The 19191-nt window shown below is 38.9% G+C and overlaps 6 protein-coding genes across 8 annotated transcripts in view; 3 read left to right on the forward strand and 3 right to left on the reverse strand.

Moving 5' to 3' along the window:
- LOC110228560 overlaps positions 1–795 on the reverse strand; it is a 1052-nt gene extending 257 nt beyond the window's left edge. The window contains exons 1-2 of the mRNA XM_021026244.1: positions 525–795; positions 10–408 (exon numbers count right to left, since the gene is read on the reverse strand). Coding sequence (XP_020881903.1) covers positions 10–408; positions 525–529 — 404 coding nt within the window. The 5' untranslated portion in view covers positions 530–795. The remainder of the gene's footprint in view (positions 1–9; positions 409–524) is intronic.
- A 486-nt stretch (positions 796–1281) lies between these two features.
- On the forward strand, positions 1282–4310 carry LOC9314189 (probable protein S-acyltransferase 4). Of its 2 annotated transcripts, none has more exons than XM_021026098.1 (6): positions 1282–1826; positions 2176–2364; positions 2443–2751; positions 2839–3072; positions 3168–3799; positions 3914–4310. In XM_021026098.1, the coding sequence occupies exons 1-5, from the start codon at positions 1770–1772 to the stop codon at positions 3795–3797; spliced, it is 1419 nt and encodes a 472-aa protein (XP_020881757.1). In that variant the 5' UTR covers positions 1282–1769; the 3' UTR covers positions 3798–3799; positions 3914–4310. The 2 variants fall into 2 exon arrangements, with proteins under 2 accessions (XP_020881757.1, XP_020881755.1); XM_021026096.1 differs by having other exon boundaries at positions 1283–1826; positions 3909–4310.
- A 188-nt stretch (positions 4311–4498) lies between these two features.
- On the forward strand, positions 4499–6457 carry LOC9312457 (magnesium-protoporphyrin IX monomethyl ester [oxidative] cyclase, chloroplastic). The gene is made up of 5 exons (XM_002876343.2): positions 4499–5058; positions 5305–5369; positions 5458–5785; positions 5872–5970; positions 6050–6457. Exons 1-5 carry the CDS (start codon positions 4597–4599, stop codon positions 6311–6313), a joined length of 1218 nt encoding a protein of 405 aa, XP_002876389.1. The 5' UTR covers positions 4499–4596; the 3' UTR covers positions 6314–6457.
- Positions 6408–8057, reverse strand: LOC9312458 (probable aquaporin SIP2-1). 2 transcript variants are annotated; one of them, XM_021026100.1, is made up of 4 exons: positions 7504–7988; positions 6888–7148; positions 6634–6794; positions 6408–6517 (listed from the first exon to the last, which is right to left on the reverse strand). In XM_021026100.1, the coding sequence occupies exons 1-4, from the start codon at positions 7789–7791 to the stop codon at positions 6460–6462; spliced, it is 768 nt and encodes a 255-aa protein (XP_020881759.1). In that variant the 5' UTR covers positions 7792–7988; the 3' UTR covers positions 6408–6459. The 2 variants fall into 2 exon arrangements, with proteins under 2 accessions (XP_020881759.1, XP_002878121.1); XM_002878075.2 differs by having other exon boundaries at positions 6444–6794; positions 7504–8057.
- A 77-nt stretch (positions 8058–8134) lies between these two features.
- On the forward strand, positions 8135–12287 carry LOC9314190 (phosphatidylinositol 4-phosphate 5-kinase 4). Its single transcript, XM_002876344.2, has 9 exons — positions 8135–8483; positions 8615–10382; positions 10470–10637; positions 10723–10888; positions 10970–11086; positions 11177–11370; positions 11448–11578; positions 11665–11737; positions 11824–12287. The coding sequence occupies exons 2-9, from the start codon at positions 9181–9183 to the stop codon at positions 12110–12112; spliced, it is 2340 nt and encodes a 779-aa protein (XP_002876390.1). The 5' UTR covers positions 8135–8483; positions 8615–9180; the 3' UTR covers positions 12113–12287.
- Positions 12288–12430: 143 nt separating this feature from the next.
- On the reverse strand, positions 12431–18056 carry LOC9312459 (transcription factor ORG2). The gene is made up of 3 exons (XM_021026099.1): positions 17591–18056; positions 13035–13073; positions 12431–12909 (listed from the first exon to the last, which is right to left on the reverse strand). Exons 1-3 carry the CDS (start codon positions 17864–17866, stop codon positions 12457–12459), a joined length of 768 nt encoding a protein of 255 aa, XP_020881758.1. The 5' UTR covers positions 17867–18056; the 3' UTR covers positions 12431–12456.
- Between the last annotated feature and the right edge of the window lie 1135 nt (positions 18057–19191).

Consider the following 19191-nt stretch of genomic DNA (forward strand, 5'->3'; position numbering starts at 1 on the left):
GCATCAGACTCTTGATGCTCTCCAACATCACTCTCTTCACCAGCATCACACTCTTCACCAGGTTGTGGCATAGGAAACGGTGTAGGTTCAGACACACCTTGCTGAATGTAGATATCTACTTCACCACCAATCAAAGCTTCACTACACAATTGCCTAATCCCACTATCTCTGTCCTCAGAGATAGCTCTTACTGAATCTACGTCTTCATGGGAAAGTTTGTACCAAACTTTTTCTACGGCACCAGACACTCCATTCTCTTTAGGGAAATCATCGAAGATCGACCACGTCATCAGGTCTGGATCCATCAACATTTCCCTCTTCTCGAATCCTCCGATGTATGCGAAACACTCATCCTTGAAGGAGACATCTCCTCCGAACTTAATATTAAGTTTCAAGCAATCGAAACCACTGCACAGAGAGAGATGAAGTTAGAAACGTTGTCGATTAATCCCGAGAAACCCAGAAATTGAAACCCCCAAACCCATAATTTCTCCAACCCTAAAAATGCCTAATCGATTACATACCTCATCACGATGCGACCAAACTAACTCCTTGAACTCAAATTCTAACCAAACCGCAAGTAATCAAACGCCTAGACACATCGATTAACACGATTTCAAAGACATCGATTTCAAAGAGAATGAGAGAATAGAGAAATTAGGGTTTCTGATCCCAAATCGATTTCTGGGTAGAATGCGAAAGGGTAAGAGTGTCTTAATTTGGGTCTAAGTAACGACGTAGGGTTAAGTGTTAACCGCAGTTAGTACTGCCGTTAGGAAAGTTAACAGCCGTTAACGCGGGAGTAGGATTTTACCAAGTTTTTTAAAACGATGGTTTTAAAATCCAACCGAAACTAAATGAGGTATTTTTATTCCAAATTTAAAAACACAGGTATTAAACGGCCAAAAAAAAAATAAATGGCGGTTTTTTCGGGTTTTTTCCCAATATCTCACTAGTCACTATCATCATCTTATTTTTTGTGACATCTTTAATCAAATTGACTTCTTATCTTTTGCTATGAATGTTGAAAAGTTCATAGAATAAACAAAGTACAAATAATCGAAGAAGTGAAGCATTTATAAACGAAAAATAATGAGAGAAGAAGAAAAATACAAAGGAAAAAAAATCTGTGTCTGAAGCACGTTTAATTCAGAGATTTGACTTACCTTCACCAGCTCATTGTTGCATCATTCTAATAATTTATTAAGATATAGTTGGCCGACCATGAAATAACACTATTGAAATAATGATAAATCTAATCTAAGTTAAACAAGAAATTATTCCTTCTTAGTTCTCTAACAGACATCCTCCTAATCGCGTAATCACTTTTCCTAATTACATACATTGTCCCCATTATCTCATTAATTAACTCCTGTCTAAAATATTCGGCAATGAGATTGGAATAAAAAAAAATATTTTAATTACCCGAAAAAAAGGAAAGAGAAAAGAAGAAAAAGGAAAAAGAGATCGCAATTTGCAAAGCAGCGAAAATAATAATTCGAGTGAGAGAGACGACAGCTTCCATTTTCCTTGTCTCTCTCCCTCTCGAACTACAAATCAAATCCGAGTGTTTGAAATTGTTAATCTTTCTTTCGTAGGAAGGAAAAAGATTTTGTTTTCCGTTTCTGGGGGTTTTTCTTGATTTTGATCTCTGATCTGATCTGATCATCATTGTCCATGGATTCTCCGATGGGTTTCTGATTCTGGGTTCTTCCAAATTTCTTCACTTCTGGAGCTTTTCTTTTTCTTTTTTCTTTCCCACCTCAGCTATGGCTTGGAATGAGACCAAACTCAAGAGGCTCTATCAAGTTTGGAGGGGAAGCAATGTAAGTCCTGAGATTTTCACTTCGCTTTCGTTTTCTTTCACATTTAAATAATCTGGAGAAGATTGATCACATATGTTTTGGGCATGAATGAAATCGCTCTTCCATTTTATTCAATTTGATTCCTTTTAGTCCAAGTCATAGCATTTCAGACTCTTCTTGAGTCTTTATTTTGCCCACTTTGGTAATGAGAACCAAAACATTTGTGTATCTATCTAATTTTCACCTTCCGCTGACTCAGTTTAGCTGCTGTGTTTAGTCTTGATTGTTCATATATGGAAGCTCTCAGGCCATGGTCACTGCAAGCATGGATTTAAAACTGACTTTGATTGTTATCCCTTTTTCTTTGCAGAAATTTCTATGTGGCGGGAGGTTAATCTTTGGTCCAGATGCATCATCTCTATATCTATCAACCATCTTGATCCTTGGTCCCGCCGTAATGTTCTTTGTCAAAATGTACACTAAAATGGCTGATCCTCGTACCAAGAATCCAAATCTCTGTATTCCAATTCTCTGTGTGTCTTGGATACTCACCATTTTGGTATGTCTTCTGCTTTTGAACTCTGTTAGATGACTTTATGTGTAAAAAGTGAACTAAAGTTTCAATAGTTTTCTTCAGGATATATTTTTCCTCTTAATGACATCTAGTAGAGATCCCGGGATTGTGCCAAGAAGTTTAAGGCCTCCGGAAACAGATGATGCACCGGATTCAACTACTCCGTCCATGGAATGGGTTAGCGGTAGAACCCCAAATATAAGAATACCGAGGGTCAAAGATGTAACTGTGAATGGACATACCGTAAAAGTGAAATTCTGTGACACTTGTTTGCTTTACCGTCCTCCTAGAGCTTCTCATTGTTCCATATGCAACAACTGTGTCCAGAGATTCGATCATCACTGCCCTTGGGTTGGCCAGTGCATTGGAGTGGTAAGTTTTACTCAATGACTCTTGCCATAAATTCCTGAGGTTTAATAATCGGCTCTGTGTTTTAAACTTGTTTGGATTCTTTTGCAGCGAAATTACCGGTTCTTCTTCATGTTCATATCAACATCTACCACTTTGTGCATATATGTGTTTGCTTTTTCTTGGTTGAACATATTTCAAAGACATATGGATGAAAAGATTAGCATCTGGAAAGCTATATCCAAAGATGTTCTATCGGATATTCTCATAGTTTACTGCTTCATTACTGTTTGGTTTGTTGGAGGACTCACTATATTTCATTCCTATCTCATCTGCACTAACCAGGTGACTAGAAAGATCTACGCTTTCGTACATTTTGGGGGTTGTTTTTTTTTGGTTCGCTCTGTTTTGTTTTAATGGTGAATCTGTTTTTTGTGCAGACCACTTATGAGAATTTCCGATACCGTTATGATAAGAAGGAGAATCCATACAACAAGGGAATTTTAGGGAACATATGGGAGATATTTCTGTCTAAGATTCCTCCATCAATGAACAAGTTTAGATCATTTGTCAAGGAAGAAGATTATATGATGATGGTTGAAACTCCTACTTCAAATCTAGGTGAAAGTCTAGTTAGCTCGAAAGAGAAGATCGATATCGAAATGGGAGGAGGAAGGATTGTTGATGAGAGTGGAAAGAGCTACTCTCTGCCTGAGATTCTCCGGAATCTAAACTATGAAGATCTCGAGGATGATTGTGAGGAAGATGACTTAAAGGCTAAGGATCATCACCACCATCATCACCATCAACATAATGAGGGAATCATCCCTCCTTTTGACCCTTTTTTTACCAATGTGAATGGTAGCAACAAAGATGAGAGAAATGGAGAAGAATCAGGAGGATCATCAAGTGATGATGAAGATGCAGGGAAACGCGTTCGGGTTGAAGATGAAGAGAAAGTTGAAGGGTATGAACGAAATTGGAATACAGATAAAGGTATGAATATAAACGCAGGATCTGAAGATGGAACAAGCTCTCCTGTATCCACTTCACCAATGCTTCGTAAATAGAGGTAAAGAAGCTTTACCTCTGCGTTTCTCTGTGTTGCTAAAGCTTGTTGCTTGCTTCTGAAGAAACCGTTCTCAGCCCTAAAGCTTTACATTGTTTTTTTTACTTGCTAGAGAAGGAAGGACTTGAAGCTGGAGAAATGGAGTTTGTGCTTTATCATTCTTTTAATTGTGTTTCATATAATTGTGGAAAAAAAATCCGAGAAATAACAATCATCTAGGACTTCGATATTCTCCAAGCGAATTCCACCATTCTTTTAATGCGCCTGAAAGTCTCGATGTGAATTGTTGTATCACCATTTCTGTTGGGGTTTGAGCACTAGATTTTTTTTTTTTTTTTTAATCCTTTCTAGTTGTATTTATATATACCAGAATGGCTCATCTGGATATCACCAGCATCACATATTTTATCTTCTTTTTTTTTTTCCCTTTTTTGTTATAAAAAAGATTTGGACCACGAATTGTAACGTATACTGTTGTCGAAATTATTTCTCTTATTATTGGTTGATTTTCATATTTTATTTGTTTCTAATGGTTTTAATTTATCAATCACATAATTTCTTTCAAAAATGTTCTGTTAAATAACGAAATCACAAAAATATTATCAAGAAGACAATGCAAATCAAGAGAAACCAATAAATTATCGCCACGTGTCTGGCTCCCACATCAGAATTCAGATTTTCACAAGATGAGATTTTTCACAATTATAAATCACCACACAGCTATCATCTTCTTCCTCTAGCTGCTTTGCTCTCTATCTCACTCTCTTTGCTTCTGCAACTCACAATCAAAGGCGGCTGAAATGGCGTTAGTGAAACCCATCTCCAAATTCACCTCCCCAAAGCTCTCTAACCCGAGCAAATACCTCTCCGGCCGACGTTTCTCCACCGTGATCAGAATGTCAGCCACTTCCTCGCCGCCTCCTCCGGCCACCACCACCTCGAAATCCAAGAAGGGGACGAAGAAAGAGATTCAGGAGTCGCTTCTTACTCCGAGGTTCTACACGACGGATTTCGAGGAAATGGAACAGCTTTTCAACACTGAGATCAACAAGAACCTTAACGAGGAAGAGTTCGTGGCTCTGCTTCAAGAGTTCAAGACCGATTACAATCAGACACATTTCGTGAGGAACAAAGAGTTTAAAGAAGCTGCAGACAAATTGCAGGGACCTCTCCGACAGATCTTTGTTGAGTTCCTTGAGCGTTCTTGTACTGCTGAGTTCTCTGGTTTCCTTCTCTACAAGGAGCTTGGTAGAAGACTCAAGGTGAGATTGGAAGATTATATATATATATATGGCTTTAATTAATACTTAATACTGATAATTAAAGGCTATAGTAGACATTTTAATATATTAAAGTTTCCTTTGTTATGAGTTTTCAAGAGTTGTTCTTGGTTTGGTGTTTCTTGTCTAGCTTATTAGTTGGAAGTTATTCACATATGAGACTTGATGTTGTTTCATTGGATCATTTTATTCATTTGATCTTGAATCTTTGATCTGATGGCATTGCAGAAAACAAACCCTGTTGTGGCTGAGATCTTCTCTCTTATGTCTAGAGATGAAGCAAGGCATGCCGGGTAAAATCTCTTTAACCCCAAGAACCTCTCTTTTATCTAACTGTTTCTTCTTGAAGTGGTAATTTGATGACAAACTTTTTGTTTGCAGGTTCTTGAACAAGGGTTTGTCTGATTTCAACTTGGCTCTTGATTTGGGTTTCCTAACAAAGGCAAGGAAATACACTTTCTTCAAACCCAAATTCATCTTCTACGCGACTTACTTATCCGAGAAAATCGGGTACTGGAGATACATCACAATCTACAGACACCTCAAGGCAAACCCTGAGTTCCAATGTTACCCAATCTTCAAGTACTTTGAGAACTGGTGTCAAGACGAGAACCGTCATGGAGATTTCTTCTCCGCTTTGATGAAAGCTCAGCCTCAGTTCCTCAATGACTGGCAAGCCAAACTCTGGTCTCGCTTCTTCTGCCTCTCGGTAATTAAACTAAACTATTCTATAATTCTTCACTTCAAAATGTGTTTTGCACATTGGCCTAACCGGTAAGAGGATTGGCTTTGCAGGTTTATGTGACAATGTACCTCAACGATTGTCAAAGAACTGATTTCTACGAGGGTATCGGGTTAAAAACAAAGGAGTTCGATATGCATGTCATCATCGAGGTAAAGGAACTTGAAACAAGAAGATTAATATTAAGCTGTGTTATGTTCCTTTTTCTGAAACTGTTGAAATTTGTTTCAGACAAACCGAACCACGGCAAGAATATTCCCGGCAGTGTTGGATGTTGAGAACCCTGAGTTCAAGAGGAAACTCGACAGAATGGTTGTGAGCTATGAGAAGCTGCTGGCTATAGGACAAACCGATGATCCTTCCTTCATCAAGACCCTCAAGCGTATTCCTTTGGTTACTTCTTTAGCCTCTGAGATCTTGGCTGCTTATCTCATGCCTCCTGTTGAGTCTGGCTCTGTCGATTTCGCCGAGTTTGAGCCTAATCTTGTCTATTAGTAGCTGCAACGTCAAGTCTTGAGTTTACGGCTGGTTCTTGATTTCTTGTAATTGAATGATCGAAACTGAGAAACATCATCTTTTTTTTTTGCAATAAACCAAATACTTTTACTGCATATAATTGATCAAATTACACATTGGATTCACTAAATTTCAGCTTTTATTGAACTGGTTGATACAGTTGAGTTTGCCACATAACAAAATCTAAGAAAATATCCCTGGATAAGAGCGGAAACAATCCTACCCTCAGTGTCTTGTGTGGAGGAGATTTATCCAGAGAGGATTAAATATGAAAGCTGAGCTCATTTCTCATTCCTCACTCAGTTTTAGCCTTAGGTTTCTGTTGTTCTTCCGTGAGAGGCTTAAACACAACTTTGAAGAACCAAACTGCAAGCAATGTAGCCTTGACAGGTCCAAGCCAATACACAAGCAAATGCTCTTTTGTTATATGTTCACCGCGTGCATAAGCCCATCCCATAACCTGCAAAGATTCACACAAATCAAACAATCAAACAAAGATCGGTTTTTTTGCTGAAATCACAACCACAAGACTCTTTTGTTTTTGGGTACATACAGCTGCAGGGTTCATGCATCCGCCGGTAAGATCAGAGCCAAGAATATGAAGAGTTAACTTAGCAAGACTACCAATCCAAGTCTTCATGAAGAAACTTCCGGGGATTTTTCTTGTGAGTCCCATTGAGAGCAGTACAATGAAAAATGTTAGTATCCCTTCTGTTAAAGCACCGTGATGGATTGCTACTTGTAGTTTAGGTCCTTTCCCAATCTCAGGGAATACGTGAATGACATGCTTAACCGCAAGAATTGATCCTATTACCTGAAAAGAAAAACACAAAACCGGAGTTTCACAAAAGTATGATCTTTGATTACAAAACACAATGTGGACATTAGAGCAAAATATAGTCTTTTTTAAAAAAAAACATAAGAGCAGAAACCAAAATGATCTGATTTTCTGAGAAGAACCCATCAGCTAAAGTTTACATAGATGATAAATTCATCACCAAAATTCTCAACTTTTTCTCTAATTTGACATTTTAAGCAACACACAGACCTTAATTTCATGTCAGTCGGTATAATGAGGAATTGAGGATCATCATTGAGTTAAAAATCCTGAGATTTCTCCCTAACGAATAGTCAATTTTAGTTTTGGTAGAAAAGTCAACGAAACAAACCTCGACGGGGATTCGAACGAAGACGGAGAAGATGAAACTGCTGAAGCCACCGGAGACTCCAGCAGCCAAAGCGGTCAAAGGATTATAAAGTCCGCCTTTGGTGATTTGTTGAAGGAAGGCGAAGATGAACATGGAGATGATAGAGAAGAGATAACGAACGATCTCACCGGTGGGATCGCTCCGGCTAAATCCAAGAACTCCATGGACTAAAATGTTGACCAGAACTCCTGCCCATATCCACATGAACGACAATACCAGATCAGACACCACTAAACCGATTCTACCCATTTTTCGATTCCAACGAATGCCTCAGAAAAGAAATGAAAAAAGTTAGCTTTTTTATGATCCGAGTTTGGGATAATTGAGGACCGTTGAAGAGAATCGAGATTATATGATTGGCTCTAAGCGGCTGGTGAATTTAGCATATAATTGACGCTAGAGACATTGGGTGAGTCTGAGTCAGCTTCCGACAATAAAGGTTTTGGCTTTGGTGTGTCGTGATGAGATTAAAGATTCTCTCGAAACGATGAGAGAGCTTTGACTATTAGCCAATAGACATCAAGTAAAGTGATACGTTACTACTTAGTACTTACTACTGGATAAAGTATTTACTTAAACAGTAAAATAATAATAATTACAAATAAATTACTATGATTAGCCTTCTAAAATGCCCTCCCAGTTTGAGTTCACCTGCGACGGAAAGTTTCTACTCTTCATCTTCGGATTTCCGGCGATGGTCGTCTTCCTCGAGTGTTGAGTCTCCTAAAGCCGTCGCGTCATCCTCCTCGCCAGGAAAAGATATGATCTTTTTCAAGCTTTGGGTTGTAACTTTTGTCTCTCTTCTATCGTTTAAGGTGTTTGAAGCTTCAGCATTGGGGATGGATCTTATTCCTTTTTGAGAAGATGTTATGGAATATACGGAAATTGGGTTTTTGTTAGTGGAGAAGCAACGAGCTTAAAGTGTTCGACAGAATGCCTCAGTGAGTTGGAGTTTCAATTATCTCTGTTTCTTACTATGGCTCTTAGTGATCTCTAATTGGAGACGTTATCAGTCTTGGCTAAACTGATTAATTATTACATTGTTTTTTTTTTCGTTTTTTTTGTTCTGAAGAAAATATGTTTGTTTATGAGAGGAAAGCTCGGAGATGCTAAGAATAGAAATAAATGGGTCTTGCTTGTTTCTCTAAATTTGAAGGCTTTCATTGGTTTGAGGAGATGAACGGTTTCTTCTTTGAACGACATAATTAGATAAGATGAATTGACAAGAAAAGATGAAATGTCGGAGAGATTTTTTTTGCTCCCTTAACTCTTTTGGCCATTGGTTTTTCGCTCTCTCTGATTCTTTGTTAGGTTTCCATGATTGTTCAGATCAGCATTCACTCCGAAAATGATGCATTCTGACAGACAAAATAAACATTCTTTTTTCTTATGATTCTATGACATAGAGACAGGAAGTCACAGCGTAAAGAACATTGCAGATTCTTCATGCTGCTTTTGATTTAATGGTTTTAGGTTTACAGTTTGTTTTTTCCTTCCGCACAGAGTTCATGATTTTCTCTTGTGTATGTGTACATTGATAGGATCGTTGTTTCGACAAGAACAAATATGTTTTCTGAGTGCATGTTCTAGGATATACATATAGGTATCTTAGAAAAAAAGTTTTATTAGTTTAAGAAGATGAGCAAGGAACAAAGCTGTGTTCTTAAGGCTTGGGAGGTGACCGTAAGAAAGACCCAACAAGCAAAGAAGCGTGCAAACAGCATTTTTGGGACGGTATCTGTATCTCCACAAACAGACGATGATACTACTACGACGACTGAGGAGATTGACGATGAGACCAGCACTAACAGAAGCAGCATAGGGGAATTGTACCATGCAGAGAGAATACTTCCTAATGGGGACTATTACACTGGGCAATGGTATGATAGTTTTCCTCACGGGCACGGCAAGTATCTTTGGACAGATGGTTGCATGTACATTGGTGACTGGTACAACGGGAAGACTATGGGAAGAGGGAAGTTCGGGTGGCCTTCTGGTGCCACTTATGAAGGCGAATTTAAAAGTGGATACATGGATGGTGTTGGCCTTTACACAGGTCCTAGTGGAGATACTTATAAAGGTCAGTGGGTGATGAACCTGAAACATGGGCATGGAATCAAGCGTTTCGCGAATGGAGATGTGTATGATGGTGAATGGAGGAGGGGTTTGCAAGAAGCCCAAGGAAAGTATCAGTGGAGAGATGGGAGCTATTACATGGGGGAATGGAAGAACGGTATGATCTGTGGCAAAGGTACTTTTATTTGGACGGATGGGAATAGATACGACGGATTTTGGGATGACGGTTTCCCTAAAGGAAATGGGACTTTCAAATGGGCTGATGGGAGTTTCTACGTTGGTCATTGGTCTAATGATCCGGAAGAAATGAACGGTACTTATTATCCATCGGGAGACGAAGGGAATCCTGAATGGGATCCTAAAGACGTGTTTGGTAATCTGAGTGAGTACAAGATCTGCAGCGGAGAGAGAGTTCCTGTGTTGCCTTCACAGAAAAAGCTATCTGTTTGGAACTCTTCCAAACGTGTCGAGAAACCGAGGAGGATGTCTGTTGACGGGAGGGTAAGTGTGGGTGTAGATAGAGCGTTTGAGAAGATGAATATGTGGGGAACCGAAAGCGGAGAAGGCGCTGCTGATATTGATTCGACCACGAGGAGGGACTTAGATGCTGAAATGATGAGACTAGAGGCCGAAGGCTTCATTCAGAGCCTGAGACCGAGCCCTGCACCTATGAGATTGCCAAGGGCAGGGAGGAAGCAAGGGGAGACAATATCTAAAGGCCACCGGAATTACGAGCTTATGCTTAATCTACAGCTTGGAATCAGGTAAATATCCCAGTTTGCCGCCTCAGTTATACATTTGAAGTTTTGTTGATGTATAAGCGCTCATGTTTAATGGATTTGCTTATGCAGACATGCTGTTGGAAAACAAGCTCCGGTTGTGTCTCTTGATCTTAAGCATTCGGCTTTTGATCCAAAGGAGAAGGTATGGACAAGATTTCCACCAGAAGGAACAAAATACACACCTCCTCATCAATCTAGTGAATTCAAATGGAAAGACTATTGCCCATTAGTTTTTAGGTGAGATACAATAACACTAGGCTCTACTTATTTCTCATCGGTACTTATTCTCACACTATGTTATGCTAATTTTATCTATCTTTAGGAGCTTGAGGAAGCTATTCAAGGTAGACCCAGCTGATTACATGTTATCGATCTGCGGGAATGATGCACTTCGGGAGCTATCATCCCCTGGTAAAAGTGGAAGCTTTTTCTACTTGACAAATGATGATCGTTACATGATAAAGACAATGAAGAAGTCTGAAACTAAAGTGAGTTTATATTATTTTTTAAGTTACCAGATGAAAAATGTGTGGCTGCTATTAATTTTATTCTGGAATTATATAATGCAGGTGCTTCTGAGGATGCTTGCAGCATATTACAACCATGTTCGAGCATTTGAAAACACTTTGGTCATTAGATTCTACGGTCTCCACTGTGTGAAGTTGACTGGACCAATCCAAAAGAAGGTAAGAATTGAGAACAATGCTAAACAGACAAAAAACTGCTACTTGGATTTTGATTGAATATTTCATTTCCTTTCTGCAAAAAAATTGCAGGTGCGGTTTGTCATTATGGGAAATCTATTTTGTTCCGAGTACTCCATTCATAGACGCTTTGATTTGAAAGGATCTTCTCTTGGCCGTACAACTGATAAACCTGAATCAGAAATCAATTCAAATACAATCTTGAAAGATCTTGATCTGAATTTCATTTTTAGACTACAGAAAGCTTGGTACCAAGAATTCATCAGGTTGGAGATTCATCAATCAAACTCTTTCCATTGACCTTTTTATTGTTATTTATTATGCTGATTGTGTTTTTGTTCAGGCAAGTCGACAAAGACTGCGAGTTTCTGGAACAGGAGAGAATAATGGATTACAGTCTTCTGGTTGGGATTCATTTCAGAGAAGCATCAGTCGCTGGAGAGCTGATTCCTTCTGGAGCTCGCACGCCTATTGGTTCGCATTCCTAACAAAACCAAATATCATTTCTCTCCTTTAGAATCCGTGAAGCAAATATATATGTTTCTTTTTCGCAACTGCAGGTGAATTTGAAGATGAATCAGCCCCTCGTCTCTCTAGAGCAGACGTGGATCAGCTTCTCTCTGATCCTACAAGGTAAACACAAAAACAAATTAAACTCGATACCTAGAAAGCAATTTTCTCGATTTCGAGTTCAATAATAAATCGTTTTGCTGTTGCAGGTGGGCTAGTATTAGACTTGGAGGCAACATGCCGGCTCGAGCAGAGAGGACAATGAGGAGAAGCGACTGTGAGTTCCAGCTAGTTGGCGAACCGACAGGAGAGTACTACGAGGTTGTCATGATCTTTGGAATCATAGACATTCTTCAAGACTATGACATCAGCAAGAAACTAGAACACGCTTACAAGAGCATCCAGTACGATCCTACTTCAATCTCAGCCGTCGATCCGAGGCTGTACTCGAGACGTTTCCGTGATTTCATCTTCAAGGTCTTCACTGAGGATAATTGAAACAAGCCTCCTCTGTTTCTGACCTTCACAGATTTTCTTGTGGCTCAAGAAAAAAGGGCTTAGGTATATATATATACACAACTACTTTTTTCTTTTAAGTTCTAAATGTTCTGATTTTCTAATAAACTATGTAACAACAGTTGACATCTGTAGCAGTGAATGTTTTTTTTCTGTTTATATTGTTTGGTTCAGAATTCTTATTTCACAAATATTTACTTCAATCAAGAAACGAAAACAACTCAGTACATCAATGATTTGGTCAAGATCAGTGTTAGATTTTTATGAGAAAAGGACACAACTAAAAAAAAGGAGAACAAATGGATAAATACACCATATAAATTAACCTAGTTAAACGAGTTTTCACATTTCTCGTACAAGTACAACATCCTTTCACTTAACTCTTCACAATTAATCTTGTAATAGTCATCCATATTCTCTACTTGAAGATGCAAAGTGTAGAAGAGCCTCTCTCCTTGAGATCTTGAAGATGAAACATCCACAAGAACAACCCCATCTTCCTCTATACCACCCAACACATTTGATATCGAAAAGTTATGAATCTTGGACGATGAGATTTGGACCATCACTTCGTTGTCACCAAGCCTAGTGGCAGAAACTGTTGAGAGATAACTAGCGACCGCCTTTGATTGCTGCTTATCGTAAATTTCAAAGTCTCGATGACCTGACACTCGAACCAAAAGTTCTTCCTTCTTTTGTAGTAGCTTCTTCACTTGCTGTTGCAGCTCTGGTATGTACTTTAAGCTCTTCGAAACCGTTTCAGGAATACTTAGCTTCTTCTGCAAGAAAGTAAAGAAAAAGAAATAAGGGTCAAGTCGGTGTTCTTCTTCTAAATTGTATAGCTGTATAGACGAGCGTATTAGAAACAGATCTAGATTACATATTTATCAGAGTAGCTACTTACCGATTGATCGGAAACTGGAAGACATGAACGGAGAGATGATGTTAGGATAAGGATACATTCCTTATTAGATATATGTCAATATTCTAGTGTATATTCGATTAGGTCTACACATACATTCTCTTGTACTATATATACTTTGGCTAATCATCAATAATACTCAAGGACTTCTATTCACTTTGGCATTGTATCAGAGACAAAACCCTAAAAAAAAAAAAAACACTTCCTTCAATCTCTATTTTTTCTTCTCTTCTTCTCTCAAAAGCATCATGACCAAACCAGTCGATGCGCCTACCTCTTCTCAAAAAGATGAAATCTCAGCATCTCAACTAAACGCCTTGAGTTGCAAGTCTTGATCCACATGTGCAAAAATCCATATCTGTCGTTGATAATGCCAAAGTCATGTGGGAAAGTCTCAAAACTCGTTACTCTGTTGGTAACGCATCTCGTGTTCATCAACTTAAATCTGATCTTTGCTTGTCGTCAAGACGGACAGACGGTGGCTAATTACTTTGGCAAACTTAAAGTCATGTGGGATGACTTAGATGACTATGAACCACTTCTTACTTGTTGCTGCGACAAAACCACATGTCCTCACATGCTTCGTCAAATCAAAAGGCGTGATCATGAAAGAATTCACCAATTCCTAATGGGGCTGGATGCGGCTAAATTTGGCACCACCCGCACCAATATATTGGGTCGTTTAAGTCGTGATGAATCTATCACTCTTGACAGCATCTACTCAGATATCATTGCAGAGGAACGACACCTAACTGTAGCAAGGAGCAAAGAAGAACGTGTTGATGCAACTGGATTTGCAGTTCAAAACGGAGTCAATGCGATAGCCTCTGTCACACGAGTCAACAATACTGGTCCGTGCACTCATTGTGGCAGATCAAATCACAACGCTGATACATGCTTCAAGCTACACGGAGTTCCAGAATGGTACACTGACAAATATGGTGAGACTGCCTCCGGACGTGGTCGGGGTCGCAACAACGCTCCTAGAGGCAGAGGAAGAGGACGTGGCTACTCATACCGGGCCAACAACGCACAAACATCACCTTCATCCTCTGTTCCTGCAGATTTTCCGGATATACCAGGGGTTAGCAAAGAAGCGTGGTCAGCCATAAAAAATCTCTTGAAACCAGAGACCTCTGTTTCTTCTGAAAAACTGTCTGGTAAGACTAATTGTGTTGATTTTCTTATTGATTCTGGAGCTTCTCATCATATGACCGGGTTTCTAGACTTGCTCACTGAGATTTATGATATCCCGCACAGTGCTGTTGTGTTACCTAATGCTAAACACACGATAGCTACCAAAGAAGGAACACTAATTCTTGGCGCTAATATGAAACTTACTCATGTTCTGTTTGTGCCTGATCTTTCATGCAAGCTCATCTCTGTGGCTCGTCTTCTTCGTGAACTGCACTGTTTTGCAATGTTCACTGACAAAGTTTGTGTGATACAGGACCGTATTTCCAAGACAGTGATTGGAGTTGGTGAAGAGAGGAATGGCGTTTATCACTTGCAAGGAACTGTTCAAGCAAGTGCTAATGCGGTAAAGAGGAAATCTGACAAGGCCTTGTGGCATATGCGACTAGGACATCCATCTTCAAAAGTTCTATCTTCTGTTTTGCTCAATTTAGATGATTTTGATAGTTGTACTTCTGATTTAAAGACGATTTGTGACGTTTGTGTTCGAGCCAAACAAACTCGAACAAGCTTTCGTGAAAGTTTCAATAAAGCAGAAGAGTGTTTTTCTTTGATTCACTGCGATGTTTGGGGACCCTACAAACTTGCTTCTTCTTGTGGAGCTCACTACTTTTTAACTATTGTCGACGATCACTCTCGCGCTGTTTGGACTCATCTCATGCTTGCTAAAAGTGAGGTTGGTCCCATTCTTCAAAAGTTTATTGCAATGGCACTCCGTCAATTCAACAAACAAGTTAAGATAGTAAGAAGCGACAATGGTACTGAATTCATGAGTCTTAAAGCTTACTTTGTCGAAAACGGTATCATTCATCAAACATCATGCGTCTACACACCTCAACAAAATGGACGTGTTGAGCGCAAACATCGTCACATCTTGAATATAGCACGCTCACTTCTGTTTCAAGCAGCTCTACCTACAAGTTTCTGGGGAGAAAGTGTCCTTACAGCTGCTTACTTAACAAATCGAACACCTACTCCTATCCTCGATGGCAAAACTCCATATGAGATCCTATACTCTACATCACCGGCTTATGATCAACTGCGTGTGTTTGGAAGTCTCTGTTTTGCAAAGAAACAATCAGGCCGTTCGGATAAATTTCAAGAAAGAGGACGCAAAGGTATCTTTGTAGGCTATCCTCACGGACAGAAGGGATGGAGGATTTATGACATTGAATCACACCAATTTTTTGTCTCTCGGGATGTCATATTTCAAGAAGATGTTTTTCCTTTCGCTGAAAAAAAGAATATAACTCCAGAGTCAAATTCTTTTCAAGGTATACAGTCTTCTATTTTGGCCTATGATGATGATTTTCACTCGTCTCCTATTGTTGAAACTACTACAGACTCTGCTCCTGATCTTGATACAAGGGATGACTCCACTCCAGGCACTCCCATTACACATATTATACCTGCGCCTGCGCCTATTCCTACTCCCCCTGCTCCTCTTCGACGAAGTCAAAGAAATAGACAAGAATCAGTTCGCCTAAAGGATTACGAAACCTACTCGGCTCAATGTGATTTAATTACTCCTCCAACACTGGTTTCTTCATCTGATACCGTTGGTAAATGTGCTTATCCCATGGCTAATTTTGTCTCATGTGAAAGATTCTCTGAAAAACATCAACATTTTCTTGCTGCCATTAGCATGTTTGATCCACCAAACACATACAATCAAGCTGTTAAAGAAAAAGAGTGGCGTAATGCAGTCACTTTCGAAGTTGACGCTCTAGAAGATCAAGGTACTTGGGACATCGTGCCACTTCCTCATGGAGTTAAACCCACTGGCTCAAAGTGGGTATTCCGCATTAAGTACAACTCTGATGGAACTGTTGAACGATATAAAGCAAGACTAGTCGCTTTGGGAAATCATCAAAAAGAGGGAGTTGATTTTACTGAAACGTTTGCTTTGGTTGTCAAGATGCAAACTGTGAGACTCTTACTAGATGTAGCGGCAGCCAAGAATTGGGAACTACATCAAATGGATGTCTATAATGCTTTTCTTCACGGCGATTTGAAAGAAGACATCTACATGAAACCACCTCCGGGATTCAAAACAACGGATCCTTCTCATGTGTGCAAGCTAAAGAAATCTATCTACGGACTTAAACAAGCACCTCGTTGCTGGTTTGAAAAGCTATCTGTCTCTCTTCTCTAGTATGGTTTTGTTCAGTCTAAGAAAGATTACTCTCTCTTCACCTCCATTCGCGGCTCCACTGTGCTTCACATTATTGTCTACGTTGATGACTTAGTTATTTGTGGGAATGATGCGTCAGTAATTGCTAAGTTCAAAACCTATCTCAGTCAATGTTTCAAGATGAAGGATCTCGGTCATTTAAAGTATTTTTTGGGCATAGAGGTTGCTCGTAATCCTGACGGTATATTTTTGTCTCAAAGAAAATACTGTCTTGATGTTATTAAGGAATGCGGTCTCTTAGGATCACGGCCGGTGGACACACCTTTGGAACAGAATCATAAACTTGCCTCCTCCACAAGTCCGTTGTTTGCAGAACCCGATAAATATCGTCGCCTTGTTGGACGTCTTGTCTATCTCACTCATACAAAGCCAGAAATCTCTTATGCGGTTAATATGCTAGCTCAATTCATGCAAAAACCTCTCTTGGATCATTGGGAAGCTGCTGTTCGCTTGGTTCGTTATTTAAAAGGATGCCCGGGACAAGGTATTCTCTTATCTTCTAGTTCTGACTTGCAACTCAAGGTGTTTAGTGACTCTGATCATGCGGGCTGTCCACTCACAAGAAGATCTTTAACTGGCTACTTGGTAAAACTTGGTCACTCTCCAGTCTCTTGGAAAACAAAGAAACAAGATAAAGTCTCTCGCTCTTCCGCTGAAGCCGAGTATCGTGCCATGGCAATGACATGTCAAGAACTTATGTGGGTCAAAGAAGTGTTGATTTCTCTCGGCATTACACATGATCAACCAATGCAGCTGTTTTGTGACAGTCAGTCCGCTCTTCAGATTGCCTCTAATCCGGTGTTTCACGAACGAACGAAACATATTGAGTCCGATTGTCATTTCTACGGGATGAACTTATTGCTGGCAACATTATCTTCTCTCACATTTCTACGACGGTTCAACCTGCAGACATCTTTACAAAAGCTCTCGGGAGTCAACAATTTCGGTTCCTTAGAGACAAGTTGGGCGTTTGTAATCTACACGCTCCAACTTGAGGGGGAATGTTAGGATAAGGATACATTCCTTATTAGACATATGTCAATATTCTAGTGTATATTCGATTAGGTCTACACATACATTCTCTTGTACTATATATACTTTGGCTAATCATCAATAATACTCAAGGACTTCTATTCACTTTGGCAGATGAGAACAAAGAGTTGATCTTCTTGCGACGGTCACGTTCACTAGCATTGTGATTAAGCTTCTTGGCCACGACCGGATTGTTGGCTATCTCATTTCCTTCTGACGAAACAGATACTTCCAAGCTGTTCTGATGATGAGTCAGTACTCCATAAGTCGGTGGTACCGGAAAATCAAGAAATGTGCCGTTATTAAGGTTATCTCCGCCACCGTAATAGCTTTCGCACTGTCCCGTCAACGGCCAACCGAAGTTTGGGAACAATGGAGGGACTAATGCACACATTTTTTCCTTAATCAAGGACAAGTTATAGATTCTGTTTTTTTTTTTTCTTCTTGAAGTTGTTTTGGTCGGAATATTATTGTCCCCTGATTATATATGCGGATGAAAGAAGACTAAAGAAACAAATCTCTGTTGTTAAATATTGATCAACAAACTATATAATAAGTATTTCGATTCGTTGGGATTATATGATATATTATATGTGTTAGACGACTTACATACTATAGAGAGAAATATTTAGGTCTCTATAGGGCATAGGTTGGCACGTGCCAGAGCCTATGTTCCACGCATGAACTAGGTCTAGTCACAAGTTGGACATATTGTATAAGAAGCATAACATGTATTAACACTAGGGTAAGATTATTGTTTACATATTAAAAGATGACTCACGCGAGTGAGAATGTTGAGAGCTTGCGGTAATCAGGTGGAAGATGCTTTGGCTGTCTTTACTTCCTCGTCCCATACATTTTTTATGTTGTAAGCATACACATAAGCATTTTCATGTTGTAAGCATATACATAAGCATTTCAAAATTTTAGATATCTTTGTCATATTTAAATGTAGTCTGGTTATTTTAATCCCACAACGACGTACGATAAAGTCATTTTATATACTAATGTCAACTTGATCCCATTTGTGTCTAAAGTAATATATGTTCTGATTTAGTTATACTTTCAAGAATGGATCAAAAATATTCCAAAATTGTTAATGTGAATCAATGAGGTTTCCAAGATTCGTTTCGTAACCCACATTTCTAAACTAATTTAATAATCTCCGAAAGCTACAGTTATCATCCTGTAAATTGCATATTCTTGTTTAATCTCATATATTTTATAACCAAGCCAAGTAAACCACTATATTTCTTCTTCTTTTTTCTAAACCAAAATAAACTAACAATCCAAAGATTTAGTTATTTCAAAACCAAAACTCCAAGTTTTTTTCTGTGATGCCTGATTGAAATTACTGCCTCTAGTATATATTAACTCCAAGATCAATGGATAACCTAGATACATGGTTTCTCATTTATCATTTATCCTAATAAATCTCAATTAACTCTTTAAATATGTCACAACAATCTATTAATTAATAAGTGCAACTTGGCTCACTTACATAATTTATCTTCTAAATTAGAGTCCAAAGTTTAGTACTGTATATGATATAATTTATACTCTTTACTATAATGTTGCCCACACTTAAAACACCCTCTTTTGTCTTTTCCTATTTTTATATTCTATTGATACACCAAATCACCACTAACATTTAACTGTATATAAATAAGATACACATAAACAAATATTTTTATTAGTAAGATTCAAAGTCTAGACAAA

This window comes from Arabidopsis lyrata, assembly GCF_000004255.2.
Source record: "Arabidopsis lyrata subsp. lyrata unplaced genomic scaffold ARALYscaffold_5, whole genome shotgun sequence".
Lineage (NCBI taxonomy): Eukaryota > Viridiplantae > Streptophyta > Magnoliopsida > Brassicales > Brassicaceae > Arabidopsis > Arabidopsis lyrata.